The 17547-nt window shown below is 38.4% G+C and overlaps 1 protein-coding gene across 1 annotated transcript in view; it reads right to left on the bottom strand.

The window, feature by feature from the left end:
* snx33 (sorting nexin 33) overlaps nt 1-12080 on the bottom strand; it is a 55804-nt gene extending 43724 nt beyond the window's left edge. The window contains exon 1 of the mRNA XM_062042730.1: nt 9943-12080. Within this exon, the coding sequence (XP_061898714.1) occupies nt 9943-11371 (1429 nt within the window). The 5' untranslated portion in view covers nt 11372-12080. The remainder of the gene's footprint in view (nt 1-9942) is intronic.
* Nucleotides 12081-17547: the final 5467 nt, after the last annotated feature.

Below are 17547 nucleotides of genomic sequence, written 5' to 3'. Positions count from 1 at the left end.
CATAACAAGGAGATCTAATCACGCCGGTGGTGGATCGGTTTCCGCCGCTCCTTTGTGTCACGATATCAAAACTCCCACGACTCCTTTTTGTCTCAGATCTCCGTGGCTTAACACCATCGGCGGCCCGTCCCCCGGTGGCCGTGGCGCGCAACAACCCTGGGTTATGATGCAACTGATGACGCACTGAGATGTATCAGGAGGCGACACAATGCATTGTGGGAGCAGCATCAGCAACAAAGGATCAAGTGTGACAGGCCGCCAGTGCTCACATCTGCTCAAACAAAAGCCTCACAGGCCTTTTTTTTTTTCTTTCTTATTCCGGAACAATGTGATGCAATTAGCTCTCGCCATCGCCATTGTTGGAGTGGAGTACGTCAACGCACTTTCTCCACACACAAGGTGAAGGACTTTGGGACAAGAAGGATGGAAAGAAAAAGAAGCTATGAATTAAAACCAAAAGGGAGCAGTGGATAATGAGTATGTTTGGACGTAACCTGGAAGAGTCCCTGTCCGAGATCCAGTGAAATCAAGTTCCACATGGCGTTTAACATTCCAGAATAACAACGCTCACACCCAGGAAAGAGCTGCACCAGAACTCGCGTCCATATTTTGGCCGCTGATGATGTTTTTGATTAAGGTTTTAACACCAAACTCCTTTCGAAGGATGCAAACTTTCGCCTCAGTACAGTAAAATTGGCTTGTTGGTGACGTTCGAACACAGGCAGTGTTTCCCATAAACTGCCAAGATACCTGTGGCGGTGGGGGCGTGGCTATGGGCGTGGTCACATGACAACATCGAGTAATTTGCATAATTTACTACAATGATATGATTTTCTCTAAAAAGCCTCAAAAAATGTATACTTAGTAATTAATAATAACAGTTCTGTTTTAAACGTCCATCCATCCATTCATCAATCCATTTTACAATATAATTACAACACTTTATGTACATATTTATATACAGATTTGAACAATAAGTTATTCACTGAAATATATTTATTAATTGTGGTTCTTACAAAAAATATATCTTATAAAATATAAAAGCTAAAATGTCTCTTAAAGCTCTGCCCCTTTAATTAGTGCATACTAAATAATTTAACTTCAGCCTACTACTACAACCCTATTATTTACCAGCAACATAAAGTGAAACAGAGGCACAGGTGTCCTGCCACAGTCAGTAACAAATAAACAGAAAACAGTAGTGGTCAAATACAAATAAGGCAACAAGAGAAGTATGCTACACTTCTCTTTTGTAAAGTAAATCTGAACAGCCTATGTGGGGATCTACATCAACTATATGATTTGCCTGAGAAGCTGGACAGGACAAAAATAAATAAATAAATAAATAAATAAATAAATAAAAAAAAATTTTTTGAATTTGTGGCGGACGTAATTCTTTCGTGGCGGGCCGCCACAAATAAATGAATGTGTGGGAAACACTTAAGGGGTTCTGGGTATTTGTTCTGTTGTGTTTATGTTGTGTTACGGTGCGGATGTTCTCCCGAAATGTGTTTGTCATTCTTGTTTGGTGTGGGTTCACAGTGTGGCGCATATTTGTAACAGTGTTAAAGTTGTTTATACGGTCACCCTCAGTGTGACCTGTATGGCTGTTGACCAAGTATGACTTGCATTCACTTGTGTGTGTGGAAAGCCGAAGATATTATGTGATTGGGCCGGCACGCAAAGGCAGTGCCTTTAAGGTTTATTGGCGCTCTGTACTTCTCCCTACGTCCATGTACACAGCGGCGTTTTAAAAAGTCATACATTTTACTTTTTGAAACCGATACCGATAATTTTGAAACCGATACCGATAATTTCCGATATTACATTTTAAAGTATTTATCGGCAGTCCAAAATTATCGGACATCCCTAATCTTTAGGGTTCTCCTCGAGTTTGGTCTCGGAGACCCCAAAGGTCACAGTCATAAGACTTTTCAACACTCATAATCTCTAGATCAGGGGTGTCAAATTGGTTTTAATTGAGGGCCACATTGCAGTTCTGCCTGCTCTCAGAGGCCCGCATGTTACAGTGAATATATAAGAATTATAATATGTAATCGCCTTATTATGTTATTGCACAATCCCCTATGGATCGCCTTTTTTTTTTTTTTCACATACAAATTGAAGGACAACATCATAAGTGAGGGGGACAAGCATACAAAAATGTTGGGAAAATACGTTAATAATACAGAGGCGTCGCAACTTTTTCCAACAAGGGCCGCATAATAAAAAGTCAAAATATGTGGGAAGCATTTTGATATATTTTGAATTTTGTAAAATAAACTTAGTGTCAGCTTTGTGTTATAGGTGACAATGTGTAGTAGGGCTGAACGATTTATCGTTTTCAGATCGAAATTGCGATTTCAGAAGTCTCAATCTTGAGATCGTGAAGGCTTCGGTTTTAGACGAACGTTATTTAGCTCTCCTGGCTGACATGTCTGTTGTGTATATGCAGCCTGCTCGTGCTACTCTCATGCCTTGTCAAACTCACCAATCAGAAGTGGTAAACTACTTGTGAGCAGGGCATGCCGTCACGCTAACCAATCAGAGGCGGCCATTGACGAGGCTACCGCGTACACGCCCACTAACAACTTTGGTGAAGAAACAAACGTCCTGGAGGAAATGGCTGCTGCCGCCGGGTCAGAAGTGGAGGAGGATTTAGTTTTAATACAGAAGAAGAGCAGCACGTCTGTCATTTGGGACTACTTCGGTTTCGAAACTTCAGATGTGCATCAGAAACAGGTACTTTGTAAAACTTGTCGGGCCAAAGTCGCCACATCCCAAGGCAACACGACTAATTTATTCCGGCACTTGAAAAATCACCACCGGCAGTTACACGACGAATGTATGACCAAAAAGTCCGGTGAAAAGTCAACCCCGAGCGATTCAGCCCATTGTAGCAAACATACCACAATTACAGCGTCGTTTGCCAGTATAACTCCTTATGAGAAGAGCAGCCGTTCTATTGTTAACAGAATAGATGTGCAATATTTGGGTGCTGCTAAGCGGTAAATGAATGACCCACCTATTTTAATGTCTGACATATTTTTCAGAAGGGCAGAGGTTGGGTCATTTTGTTTTTGTAATAGTATTTTCTTTATTACCATTACTTTTCAATTTCACTTTAAAATATTGTTCAGGTTTCTTCCAGGGTTGAATAAAGTACTTGAATTGCTGCTATAGATGTTGATAGGCTAGCTCTCTTGAGCCATAAAAGACTGACCTACCTACTTGAGTATAAGACTGTTTACATAAGGTCAGGATCCTTTTTTTCCTTTATTGAAGTTGTTGAATTTTGTTTTTCTTATTATATATTAAGCATTGCTTTTTGTGTTGGAATTGTTTTGTATTTTATTTAACTTAAACTTTTTTATTTATCTTAACATAATTAAGGTTTTTGTACTGGTTTTAGTTCTTTAGTTTTAATAACTGCTGTTGGTCAAGAACTTTGGAGAATGTACATGCATGTTTCTTAATAAATACATGTTTGAAGCAATTCTTACCTTTTAGTATTCATCCTTGCATTACATAGCATTTAATGTTTTCATGGTATATCATTTTTTGTCATGTTTTAAATCTGTTACTGTTACTGAAGCTTGATTTGAAAAGAAATCGTGAGTCAAAATCGAAATCGCAATTTCTGTCAGAAAAATCGTGATCAGATTTTTTCCTGAAATCGTTCAGCCCTAATGTGTAGTATTAATTATCACACAGGTAAATACAGTAAAAAAAAAAAAAATAAAAGTGCAAAAAGACAATGTCATGAGAAAAAGCTAACATTTTGATACTAATAACTAATTATCTATTTTCACTTAAAACACACAGCTATGCCTATATGTATGTATGTATGTATATATATGTATATATATATATATATATATATATATATATATATATATATATATATATATATATATATATATATATATATATATATATATATATATATATATGTTTATATTTTATTTTATTTCTGATTATCAATGTATTATTATTATTATTATTTATTTTAATTTTTTTTCTGTTTATTTAATCGATGTGTTTGTAGATATTACTTATTTTTTTTGTTGTCTCTTTCTTTTTTGGGGGCGGAGGTGGGTGGTATGGGTGGGATATAAACATAAATATTTTGACATTTAGGGTAGACAATAGATATATTATTTATGTGAATATGATGTAATGGATATGAATGTCTGATGCTGGATGTCAATAAAAAAAAAATGGAAAAAAATTAAAAAAAACACACAGCTGACCCCAAAATATTTTCTTTAAATAAAGTATAATTAATGCCTTTTTGTTGGTGTGTTTTCTTTTTACAAAATAAAAAATCTAAATGGCCCTTACATACTTCGACTTTTCAGTATACAACCCTTACTAGAAGACGTTTGGACACACCTGAGTTGTATTCGATGTTTAGAGTTTTTTGCATTACATTACATATTTTTGCTTTTATTTTTCGTTTACAATTTTACTATTATTGTTTTATCCAACAATATGCCTTTGGACACCCTCGTGTTTATGTTTTTGCATGTTCAGATTGTTCTCAAGTTTAAAAAAAACATGCAATTGTATGCATCGCATGCAATTTTTCTGTCAAAATTTAAAGAACGAATACATTTAGTAAGAAAAGATGAAGTGCTTTAGTAGTATACTTTACTTCCAGGCTTTTGCGGGCCACATAAAACAATGTGGTGGGCCAGAACTGGCCCCTGGGCCTTGAGTTTGACACCTGTGCTATAGATCAACTACAGATCTATCTGTCCATATAAAATTTGCTCTTTTTTTTTATTTTTATGTTTTATGCACTTTTTGTGAAAGAAAGCCCTGTCTTTTAATGGCACACAAAGAGTCTAAGTGGAATATTTGATTTGAGCCTAAATATGTACAATGATTTAATAACATTGGTTTTGATTCATTATTATTTTTTGAGAAAAAAACAAAAAAAATCTATTTATTTATTTATTTATTTTTATTTTACTTGCTGGGGTTAAAAAAAACAAAAAACATTTGATGTATTTTTGACATCTCCTGTCTGAAAATAAATAAATGTTAAAAAAAAAAAAATAAATAAATAAATGTTTTGATCCAAAAGGGCCCCCGACTCATAAAACTGTTGAAAAAAAAGGCATATATCTTTTTTTAATTTTTTCACTTTCAACGCTTAAATCTCTAGATCAAGGTAAATAAATAAATAATTATTATAATTGTTTTATATTTAAAAAATTAATTACTATTGCAACAACACGTCATCAGTAGGATAAAACTAACCTGACGGTCTAATCCCACTTGCACGTTCCCCGTTACTGGGTGAACGTGCAGGTGGACGCCTGCTCTAGAGTAACTTCTTATCTATCTAACCATCCGTCTGCTTCTGCTTGTCCGAGGTCGGGTCGCGGGGGCAGCAGCCTAAGCAGAGAAACCCAGGTACCGGGAATCTGTAGCGTATCGGTTCAAATGTGATCGGCACCCATCCCTAGTGAGGGTTGCGCGATATAGACGATATAAGACATAAATAATATGAACTCAGCCAACGATCGAGCTTTTAATACCATGGTTGTATCGTGATAACGCATGTTGAAAACGCATTCTAGTTCTGTCCTGCAAATTTGATGTAGCAATGTAGCATTTACGCTAGCGGCTAATGTGTCGGCAATCCTCGCCTCAATGGCGGCAAACCAACTCGTTTCGTACAAGGTATCATCATCACTGGAAAACGAGGACTATCTAAACATGCTACACTACACACTGTAGGAAGATATGCTAACCGCTAACGGAAAAGAGCTCTTAAATGTAAACAAAGGTGAGTGGATTGACACAAATATGAACGATAAAGATACCAAGTATGGTATCAGTTTATTGTCAATAATACAGTGGTTTGATCTGTACCTTTTGATTTTCAAAAAAGGTTTGTGTCGTTTTTGTTGTTGTAAATTAGGCAGGATGGCTTTAAAGCAGGGGTGTCCAAACTACGGCAGTCCGCCGACGTCCTTAATTTGGCCCGCGAGACGTCATGAGTTTTAATAAGGAATCTTAGCCATGCAGACATTTTAGGAGTCTAATAATTTGGAGTCTGCGGACGACGTTGAGTAATTCAGGTCAATGACCTTTAATTATGCTCTGCATGGATGTATGCGCGGCATTTGCGAACAATGCCAATGCAAACAACCTTCCCTAGTCATGGTGCAAAAAAAAATAAAAAAATAAATGTCAACAGGCATGGTCACACATAATACTACCTGCTCACTGACATTATACAAAGCGTCATAGCACCATAAAAAATATATATTAAAGATTAAAGATCTAAGATTAAAGTACCAATGATTGTCACACACACACTAGATGTGGCGAAATTTGTCCTCTGCATTTGTCCCATCCCCTTGGGGAGCAGTGGGCAGCAGCGGCGCCGCACCCGGGAATCATTTTGGTGATGTAACCCCCAACTCCAACCCTTTGTTGCTGAGTGCCAAGCAGGGAGGTTATGGGTCCCATTTTTATAGTCTTTGGTATGACTCGGCTGGGATTTGAACTCCAACCTATAGTTACTTTACATGCTTTCGGTTTTTTCCAGCCCAATGCGGGCCCCCGAGTCAAAAAGTCTGGACACGCCTGCCTTAAAGGCATAAACCAATTGATTTAAATCAAAAATCGATTTAAAAAAAATGATAGATATATGTGTGTGTGTGTGTGTGTGTATGTATATATATATATATATACATACATACATACATACATACATATATATATATACATACTGTATATACATATATATACATATAAATATATACATCTATATACATATATACATACATATATATACATACATAAATATATACATATATACATATATACATATATACATACATATATATACATACATACATACATACATATATGTATATATATATGTACATACATATATATATATACATATATATATGAATTATTTTAAGTAATATAGAAATGTATCACAACTTTCTATCTATTTTAAGGGGGAATGTAGTTAATCATAGAACAGGCACCCAATGTTATTAAAAAGTATGAATCAAGTCTGAATCGAATCATTACCTCCAAGAACCGAATCGAATCGTGTGATGCCCAAAGATTCACAACCCTACTAAACAGTAAATTAACAAGTTGATAAAAATGTTTTTTTTACCAAATAATACAACCGGAAATTACGCAAGTAGCATTAAAGCTACAAACACACACTGTATCAAGTCTCCAATACACTACTGTGGCACCGCTGTTTTATATCAAATTTAAAACCCCACAATATTGGCCTTTTAAAAATGTCTTCTTGTTAGTAAAGTCAGGGGCGCCTGTTTTGGATAACAGAACAGGCGAGGATGACACGTGACTTCGCTCACATCAAAAGCTGCCGAATATCGGCACACGCAGCAACCTTGTTACTATTAGATGACTTTTATGCAACTTTGTTACGCAAACTGTTTGTAATTGGAGCAATGTGTCAGGGTTATAAAAATCAAGGGACAGCTGTCTTCGTCGCCGGCCTTCCGTGCGAGCGAAACAATGCAGCGGCACGCCGTGTTTGCGTCGGGGGTGAGCGACAAAACACCCTCGTAAATTTCCGCCTTGATTTGGAAAGGTTGGCGCACGAGGTGGAAGAGCAGCAACCTCATCTGTCATTCATAAGGAGATAGTAAACACAAACTCTCACTGGCGCCCTCTATGGGCTGTGGTCAAACTGCTTTGGAAACCATGCTCGCATACATGGAATACAAATATCTTCATCATGAGCAATTCATTAATGACTTGTGGACACTTAGTTGTTACGCTTTGTTTGAAATCGGCCATGTTTTTTGACGAATCTTGCTCAGATTTTACAAACATGTGCTTGTCAGTCCCCTGAAAGTTTGTACCTAATTTTGTGCTGATTCGGGTAAACACCCTTCAGTTACAGTGGGTGTTTTGCATTGAGCTGTGCTAGAAATTACAAGTATACATTTAAATATACATATATACATACAGTATATATACATATACATACATACATACATATATACAGTACATACATATATATATACATACATATATATACATTTATACAGATATACACATATATACATATATACACATATATACATATACACATATATACACATATACACATACATATATACACACATACATACACTACAGTTCAAAAGTTTGGGGTCACATTGAAATGTCCTTATTTTTTAAGGAAAAGCACTGTACTTTTCAATGAAGACAACTTTAAACTAGTCTTAACTTTAAAGAAATACACTCTATACATTGCTAATGTGGTAAAAGACTATTCTAGCTGCAAATGTCTGGTTTTTAGTGCAATATCTACATAGGTGTATAGAGGCCCATTTCCAGCAACTATCACTCCAGTGTTCTAATGGTACAATGTGTTTGCTCATTGGCTCAGAAGGCTAATTGATGATTAGAAAACCCTTGTGCAATCATGTTCACACATCAGAAAACCGTTTAGCTCGTTACAGAAGCTACAAAACTGACCTTCCTTTGAGCAGATTGAGTTTCTGGAGCATCACATTTGTGGGGTCAATTAAACGCTCAAAATGGCCAGAAAAAGAGAACTTTCATCTGAAACTGGACAGTCTATTGTTGTTCTTAGAAATGAAGGCTATTCCACAAAATTGTTTGGGTGACCCCAAACTTTTGAACGGTAGTGTACATACATACATACATACATACATACATACATACATACATACATACATACATACATACATACATACATACATACATATATATATATATATATATATATATATATATACATATATATATGTGTGTTTACGTGTGATGTGTGTATGAGTACATATTATTATAATATTATTATGATATAATGAAAACATAATAATAATAATAATAATATAATTGTTATAATTGGCTATTAAGAGTATGTGAAAGTTCAACTCCTTTCTTGTTTACTTTTGTGACGACATCAAAGTTTTTAATCAATCAGAAATATTGAGCAGCTAAAATGCGCCAAACATGGATAGGTGTGGAGAGAGTGTGATGTACGGTTTCTACGTGTCTACTGTTTAGCATTTTTTCCCATAATCCCTTGTAATTGATTTAGATGGCTGTAATTTGGATTTTTTTTAATGCTGATTGGACGTTTTTTATAATATCCACAAACTTCAATGAGCAGGTTGTGTTATGTGTGACCATATTTGTTGAATTTTATAATATCCACAAACTTCAATGAGCAGGTTGTGTTATGTGTGACCATATTTGTTGATTTTTTGAGCTGGTTGAATTATTTTTTTCTGCACCATGACTAGGGAAGGTTGTTTGGACTGTTCAAACTGTGTGCAATGTTACAGTGGCCCAAAATAATAAATAAGCTTGTTAAGTAAAATATTACTTAGGCCAACTACGCTACTGTAATTTAATGTTGGTCGTTATAATGGTACTTGAGCCAAGTTTTTTCTTAGGTGGTACTATAGTGGTTAGAGAACCACTATCGTATCAGCTAAATATTGGTATCGGCCGATACTCAAAGCTCCACTATCGGTGTCATATCAAAAGGGGGGAACGTTGTATCGGGACACTCCTGCGGTCTAACTTATAGGGGTCAGAATTTGGGGAGTGCCAAAGTCCAAATGCTTTCATGTTGTTTAACCAATCTTGCTCAAATTTGACACTCATGTGCTTGTTGGTCCCCTGATGGTGTATACCAAATTTTGTGGTGATTCGGCTCACAGGCAATGAGCTGCGTGAGAAATTTCAAGCCAACAAAAATGCCGCAAATAGTCCCTGGGACGCGTTTTGGACACCATTGTCTTGCACAAACAAATACATGACTTGTGAAATTCGAAAAGGATAGTCATGGTTTATGAGGGTCAGCAAGAAGGCGGGATTTGAAGGAGGCACTAAAAAGCTAAACCCTAACAAGTGTAGTCTTAAAAACTGAAAACATGGGATTACCTTTCTGTAGATGAATAATGTCGGGGAAGTTGGCGAGCAGGCCTTGGTAGAGCGACAGCGTGTCCAGCATGTGGAAGAGGTCGAACTTCGGCTGCTCGGCGAACAGCTCCCCGATGTTCTCGTATGTGCGCCCCGTGTGGGAGATGGCGTTGTTGAGGGCCTCGGAGCTGTGCGGCGGGTCTAGCGTGAAGGACTGGCTGATGGACTGGAAGGCGTTGCCGAGCCGCTGGAACTCTTTCCTGAAGCCGCCCAGGTGCTTGCGGACCAGCTCCGAGGTGACGTGAGTTAGCTGCATGACGCTGTCGTCCATCTTCTTGGTGAAGGCCTTGAAGGTGTCCACCCGCTCCTCCACGTCCTGCAGGTCCTGGTGCTCGTTGGGGATCTGCAGGGTGAGCATGAAGTGCGCTCCCACCATCTCGTCCTTCTCCGCCCGCCTCTTTCCCAGCTTCCATTGCTTGTCGTCGGCACACATGAGGAAGTGCTCGAAGCCTTCGTACTGGGAGAGGACCGGGTGGCTGGTCATGTGGTTCATCCACAGGATCAGCCGCCTCTTGCGCTTCTCGATAAAGTCCTCCTCGAATCGCCCCGTGGCTTGCTTCTCCGGCAGATGAGGCACCGAGATAACGGTGAACTTGTGCAGCAGGCGGTTGTAGAGCCAGTCAAAGTGCTTGTAGCGCCGGTACACGGGGTGTCCGGTGTGGCTCGGCGTCACTCGGTAAGAAATGTACGTCTTGATGCCCTTAAACTTGGTCTGCTTCGTGGGGTCTTCGATGGAGCAGGTGAAAGGCTGAGGGCTGTCCTTCCAGCAGGGTCCAGGGGGCGCCATCTCGATGGTGTAGGCCTCGGCGATCTTGGCCATCATGGGCACGTCCCCCAGCACGAAGGCCTCCACCCCGGAGCGCACAAAGCTGGAGAAGCGGTTCAAGTTGCGGCCGACCATGCTGCCCTTCCTGGCGCTGGAGATGCTGTCTTGCCTCTCCATGGGCGGCTTGGCGCGGTAGTGCACGTTGGGGTTGTTGGACAGCGGGCTCTGGTTGGGGTGGCCATTGGCGCCGGGGCCCCGGGGGTGATCGGCGTCGTCCACCACCGTGGAGCGGTCGTCCCAGTCGTCCCAGTCGTCGTCGTCATCGTCGTAGAAACTCTGCTGGGCGACGTTGGGGGTGGACGGCAGGTAGTAGGAGTCGTTCCCCAAGGAACCCGCCGGGCTGATGGAACAATCCGTCACGTTGGAGTTGGAGCGCGTGCGGATGATTTCCACGTACGACGCCGGGAAGAGACCCCGCTCCCCTCGGCTGTTCTCGCCCTGGAACCAACCATCCACCGAGTTCTCGTCGAAGATGACCAGTTCCTCGTTCTCCTGGATGCTGATCTCCTCTTTGTTTTCACTTTGGAACGTGTAGAGGGCTTTGGCTTTGGCTTTGGCCGACATCTCGACTCCCCCGGTTCAGACGAAATAACAAAAACAAATATATCCTACACGCACGTGGTGCCTAGCAGCTGTGTCGGAAACATCTAGAAGTTCATATTTCAACTCATCTCACGTTACATGGATCAGGTGTGCAGCTGCATCATCATCAGTCTGGAAGAGTTCAATGCTTTAGGTTGGACTTGGGGGGTGTGCTCAAAACACATCTAAAGAGACTCCTAGCCCATTGATGCACAAAAACCCTTGAGTTTTAAGACATGCACTAAATAAAAAACAGGTTTCAATCAGTTCCAAGCCAGTTTTAAAACCGGTTTTACAGATGTAGGAGGGGTTTTGGATAATCCTGTGCAGCAAATCCTCACACTTTGGTCACATTACAGATCCTGGAAATGGTCCTGGGTGCAAATAATCCCAAGTGTTGGTGGTATGCGTCTGCATGGTGAGAATGCAGCTCCTTCCTTCCTTCCTTCCTTCAGAGTTCAGACTACCCAAACTTCCTCACAAAGCAGGTTTCCTGCGCATCTTCGCTCGGTGCTTTTCAAACCAAAAAAAAAAACAACCGTCTTCCCGCTCCGCACCATGCCGTTAGGCGAGCCGGTATTGTTTGTGCAGCCTTCCTCCTCCGAGCCCCGACACAAAGTAACTATTTCCATGACGTTGGGCTGAGACAATTGGAGGCAAGATCGCCTGCTCTCTGCAGACGCTTGTTGGCTCAACGCTGCCCCCTAGCAGGACACACCGAGTCATTGCAGGGACAAAGAGCTTTGCAGGGAAAGGTTCAATAACAAAAACGTTGATTAAAAAAAAAAAAAAAGACCCACCTTTTTCTTCTTAGGTTTTTATTTTTATTGTCTTATTTTATTTTTTATTTATTGCTATTATTACAGTTTTTTGCATTACATTATATATTTTTGCCTTTTTTTTTCATTTACAATTTTACTATTATTGTTTTATTCAACAATATTGAATTGAATTGAATTGAAGTATTTATTTCAAACCTGCACAGTACAAAAACACATCTTTTTTTTTTTTACATTTTGGCAGAGACATTTATGCAAGGCTTGAAAAGGGGTTGGATGAAGCAGATGCTTATAATATCCCAACCCCTCTCACTCATTCCACATTTAACATAAACAATATAATACAAGAACAATACTATACAAACAAAAACAAGAAAAGCTCCTGTACACTAACAATACTGTTACTACGAGACAAGACAAGACGAGACAAAACACACACACACACACACATACACACACACACAGGCCCAAACACTCCCTGACCATACACCTCTCTCCCATCGCTCTGTGCTGAGGGCATCACTCTCTTTCCTCCTCGTACTTCTTTTTTAAACAGTCTATTAAATTTAATCATGTTAGAACAGGTTTTTAACTCGTCCTCTAAGTTGTTCCACAGACTGACTCCACGCACTGAAATGCACATTAATTTTAAAGTTGTTCTAAATTTAGGCAAATATAATTTGTTGTTTCCCTTTAGACTGTAACTTTGGTGAGCATCTCTATCCTGGAATAGGTTCTGTATATTGGATGGTAGAGAGTTTTGGGATGCCCTAAACATAATTTGAGCAGTTTTAAAGTTGATCACATCGTGCAGTTTAATGGGCTACGGAAATGAAATGTTTTTATTTGAACGGGGATAGCAGATCCATTCTATGTGTCATACTTGATTATTTCGCGATATTGCCATATTTTTGCTGAAAGGATTTAGTAGAGAACATCGACGATGAAGTTCGCAACTTTTGGTCGCTGATAAAAAAAAGCCTTGCCTGTACCAGAAATAGCGTGACGTCGCAGGTTGAAGAGCTTCTCACATTTCCCCATTGTTTACACCAGCAGCGAGAGCGATTCGGACCGAGAAAGCGACGATTACCCCATTAATTTGAGCGAGGATGAAAGATTTGTGGATGAGGAACGTGAGAGTGAAGGACTAGAGTGCAGTGCAGGACGTATTTTTTTTCGCTCTGACCGTAACTTAGGTAAAAGGACTCATTGGATTCCACACTTTCTCCTTTTTCTATTGTGGATCACGGATTTGTATTTTAAACCACCTCGGATACTATATCCTCTTGAAAATGAGAGTCGAGATTGCGAAATGGACATTCACAGTGACTTTTATCTCCACGACAATACATCGATGCAGCACTTTAGCTACTGAGCTAACGTGATAGCATCATGCTTAAATGCAGATAGAAACAAAAGAAATAAGCCCCTGACTGGAAGGATAGACAAAAGATCAAAAATACTACTATCAGGAGACACCGAACCAAACACTGGACCTGTAACTACACGGTTAATGCTGTGCCGCCTGTCGAAGCCTACCAATGCTGTTGCTAACGACGCCATTGAAGCTAACTTAGCTACGGGACCTCGTCAGAGCTATGATAAAAACATTAGCGCTCCACCTACGCCAGCCCTCATCTGCTCATCAACACCCGTGCTCAACTGCGTTCCAGCGATCGACGGCGCGACGAAGGACTTCACCCGATCATCGATGCGGTCGGCGGCTAGCGTCTGCTATCCAACTCAAAGTCCTCCTGGTTGTGTTGCTGCAGCCAGCCGCTAATACACCGATCCCACCTACAGCTTTCTTCTTTGCAGTCTCCATTGTTCATTAAACAAATTGCAAAAGATTCACCAACACAGATGTCCAGAATACTGTGGAATTTTGCAATGAAAACAGAGCTGTTTGTATTGGGATACAATGTGTCCGAATACTTCGGCTTCAACCCTTGACGTCACGCGCATACGTCATCATACGTAGACGTTTTCAACCGGAAGTTCCCCGGGAAATTTAAAATTGCACTTTATAAGTTAACCCGGCCGTATTGGCATGTGTTGCAATGTTAAGATTTCATCATTGATATATAAACTATCAGACTGCGTGGTCGGTAGTAGTGGGTTTCAGTAGGCATTTAAGTTGCTTTAACTCCATGAATAGTGGATTTGAATGATGTCTGTAGTGAACATTGGACCCAATCCTAATGGCCTTTTTCTGCAGAGTGACTAAAGGCTGTAGATGGGATTTATAACAATTTCCCCAGACTTCAACACAATAGTTTAAAATAGTGATACAATAACAGCAGAGCATTGGTGTTCAATAAATGACTTGATCTCCTCATCATTCCAACACATTTAGCAACTTTTGTCCTCAGGTAATTTATATGAGGCTTCCATGAGATATTTTCATCTTTTACCACTCCTAAGAATGTATTTTGTTGAACATATTCTATTGGTGTATCATCAATAACAATCCTGATGGGTATATTACTTTTGCGATTGCTAAAGAGCATGATTTTGGTCTTCTTTAAATTCAGAGACAATTTGTTGGTATTAAACCAAGTTTTTAACTTTATCATCTCCTCAGTTACAGAGGCCAGAAGTTGCCTCACGTCGTCACCTGCACATGTAATGGTTGTATCGTCAGCAAAGAGGATGAACTTCAGCAGTGTTGATACTTTACATATTTCGTGGATATACATTATAAATAGTGTGGGTCCCAGTATCGACCCCTGGGGGACTCCACAGGTTATGTTCATGAGTGTAGATTGATGTTGGTCGATCTGAACAATCTGCTGTCTCTCATTCAAGTAGCTCTTCAGCCATTTCCCTGCCACTCCCCTTATGCCATAGTTTTCCAGTTTATTTACCAAAATCTGGTGGCCAATGGTATCGAAAGCCTTTTGCAGGTCAATAAAAATTCCTATAACAAATTTGTTCTTCTCGATACCATTAGTAATGTTCTCCATTAAATCACTTAAAGCTAATGAAGTTGACCTATTTTGTCGGAACCCATATTGACAGTCAGATAATAATTTGTGCTTTTGGACACCCCCGTGTTTATACAATATGTTTTTGCATGTTCAGATTGTTCTCAAGTTTAAAAAACATGCAATTGCATTCATCGTATGCAATTTTTCTGTCAAAATTGAAAGAACGAATACATTTAGTAAGAAAAGATGAAGTGCTTTAATAGTGCAATTTACCTCCAGGTTTTTGCGGGCCACATAAAACAATGTGGTGGGCCAGAATTGGCCCCTGGGCCTTGAGTTTGACATCTGTGCTCTAGATCAACTTCAGATCAAAGTGTCCATATAAAATTAGCATTTTTTTTATTTTATTTTTTATGTTTTATGCACTTTTTGTAAAAGAAAGCCCTACCCTATATGATTTGAGCCTAAATAGGTACAATAATCTAATAACATTGGTTTTGATTAATTATTATTTTTTGAGCAAAAAAAACATAATCCCACTAAAATTTACGGGATCCTTCATTTATTTATTTATGTTCAGTTTACTTGCTGGGGTAAAAAAAACAAAAAACATTTGATGTATTCTGACAATTCCTGTCTGAAAATAAATACATAAATGTCTAAAAAAAATAAAAAATCTTAGGGATCCAAAAGGGCCCCTCCGACTCATAAAACTGTTGAAAATTAATATTTTTAAAATGTTGGCCCCTGGGCCTTGAGTTTGACACCTGTGCTCTAGATCAACTTCAGATCTATCTGTCCATATAAAATTAGCATTTTTTAATTTTTTTTTAATGTTGTATGCACTTTTTGTGAAAGAAAGTCCTGTCTTTTAATGGCAAACACACAAAATATTGGAAAAAAAAAAAAGGCATACATCTTTTATTCATTTTTTCGCTCTTCTTAGGTTTTTTTATTTTTATTCTGTTATTTTCCACTTTAATTATTTATATTATTACTACTGTTATTCTCTCAATAGAAGGTTTTATTCATTTATTAATGTATTATTTATTTAGTATTTTTTTACATATATTTAAAAGTATGTTTTGTACTATTTTTAGATGGCGTTAATTAGTTGTTCTCCCGTGTGGACGCCTCAAAGGTGGCGTTTTTCCTCAATCGTCTGTGTTTTTTTCTCTTCTTTCTTTTTCTTTTTTTTTGTCATGCAGTTTGTGTTGCCACTTGCCTGAAAAGTGCTAAATAAATAAAGATTAGTTAAATGATAATTTTTTTTTGCATTTTTATTGTAAATGTGTACACTTGTGTTTTGAGACATTGGTGACATTTTTTTTTGTTATTACTTACCATGTGTTGTTTTTACATATGTTCTTGATTTTTTTTAATCCTTGTTTTATTTCTTACCCATGTATATACTAGTTAAATTATTTTAATGCGTGTTTTTCACTTCAATTTTTTTATTTTTAACTTTACTCCTGTTAAGCATGCTGTTTTTAAAAATAGCTATTAATACATATATACAAAAAAGTGCAGAGTATTAATAAATAGAGTGTCGGGATGAACAAGCTTCATGGAGCCTCTGGCTAAATGACAGTTCGGTCTCCCTGGATGGATTCCCGCTCATCCGCGCGGACTGGACGTTGGCCGAGAGCTAGTGGGCAGCCTAGGATGGAGTCTGCGCTCTTGGCCATTGCGGTGTACCGTAAGTGTTTCTTAAAATGGTGTTTTTTTGTTTTGTTATGTTTTGTTGTTTGTCGATGCATGGTGCAATCAATTTATTAACTTATTAAATTATAAACTCTTTATTTTATGTTGCCCTTTTTTTTGCTGCAGCTGTTACATATACTGTAATATTTTACATGGTAATTGGGATTTGTTATATATTGTATATATTATATAATAATATAATATAATATATCATTATATATTATATAGTGTATATATAATATGTAAATATTACATATATGTTATATTGCTACTATGGTAAATTTTTTGTCTACTTTATACCTTTTGTTTTCGCCCTCTTTTAGTGCCATTGTGTGCATTATCCTTTCTATCCTTTGTAACTGAGCTACTGTGTAGAACAATTTACCTTGTGGATCATTTAAGTTTTTCTAAGTCTAAGTCTAAGTATGTGTGCAATATGTATTATTTATTGCTCATTTTTGGGGTTTTCGTTGTGTTCCACTTTTGTAGCTGTATGTAGAAACGGCGCCGCTGCAGCTGGTTGCCTCAGCTTTGTGGTCTTTTAAAGTCTTGTACGCCCTTTCTCTTCTTTAATGTTCCCCTCTTGTTTTCATTTAACGTTTACTTTTGTGGACTTTTTGTATCTGCACGGCTACCATAATCCCCCAATTGTGGGGTAAATAAAGTATATCCTTATATCCTATAAAACAGTAAAAGTTATTAAAAAAAAAAAAAAAAAGCTAAACAGTGAAATGTTGTGAGAAAA

Source organism: Entelurus aequoreus, linkage group LG03 (genome assembly GCF_033978785.1).
Source record: "Entelurus aequoreus isolate RoL-2023_Sb linkage group LG03, RoL_Eaeq_v1.1, whole genome shotgun sequence".
Lineage (NCBI taxonomy): Eukaryota > Metazoa > Chordata > Actinopteri > Syngnathiformes > Syngnathidae > Entelurus > Entelurus aequoreus.
The sequence above is the reverse complement of the archived record's forward strand: the minus strand, read 5'-3'. Positions and strand labels throughout refer to the sequence as shown.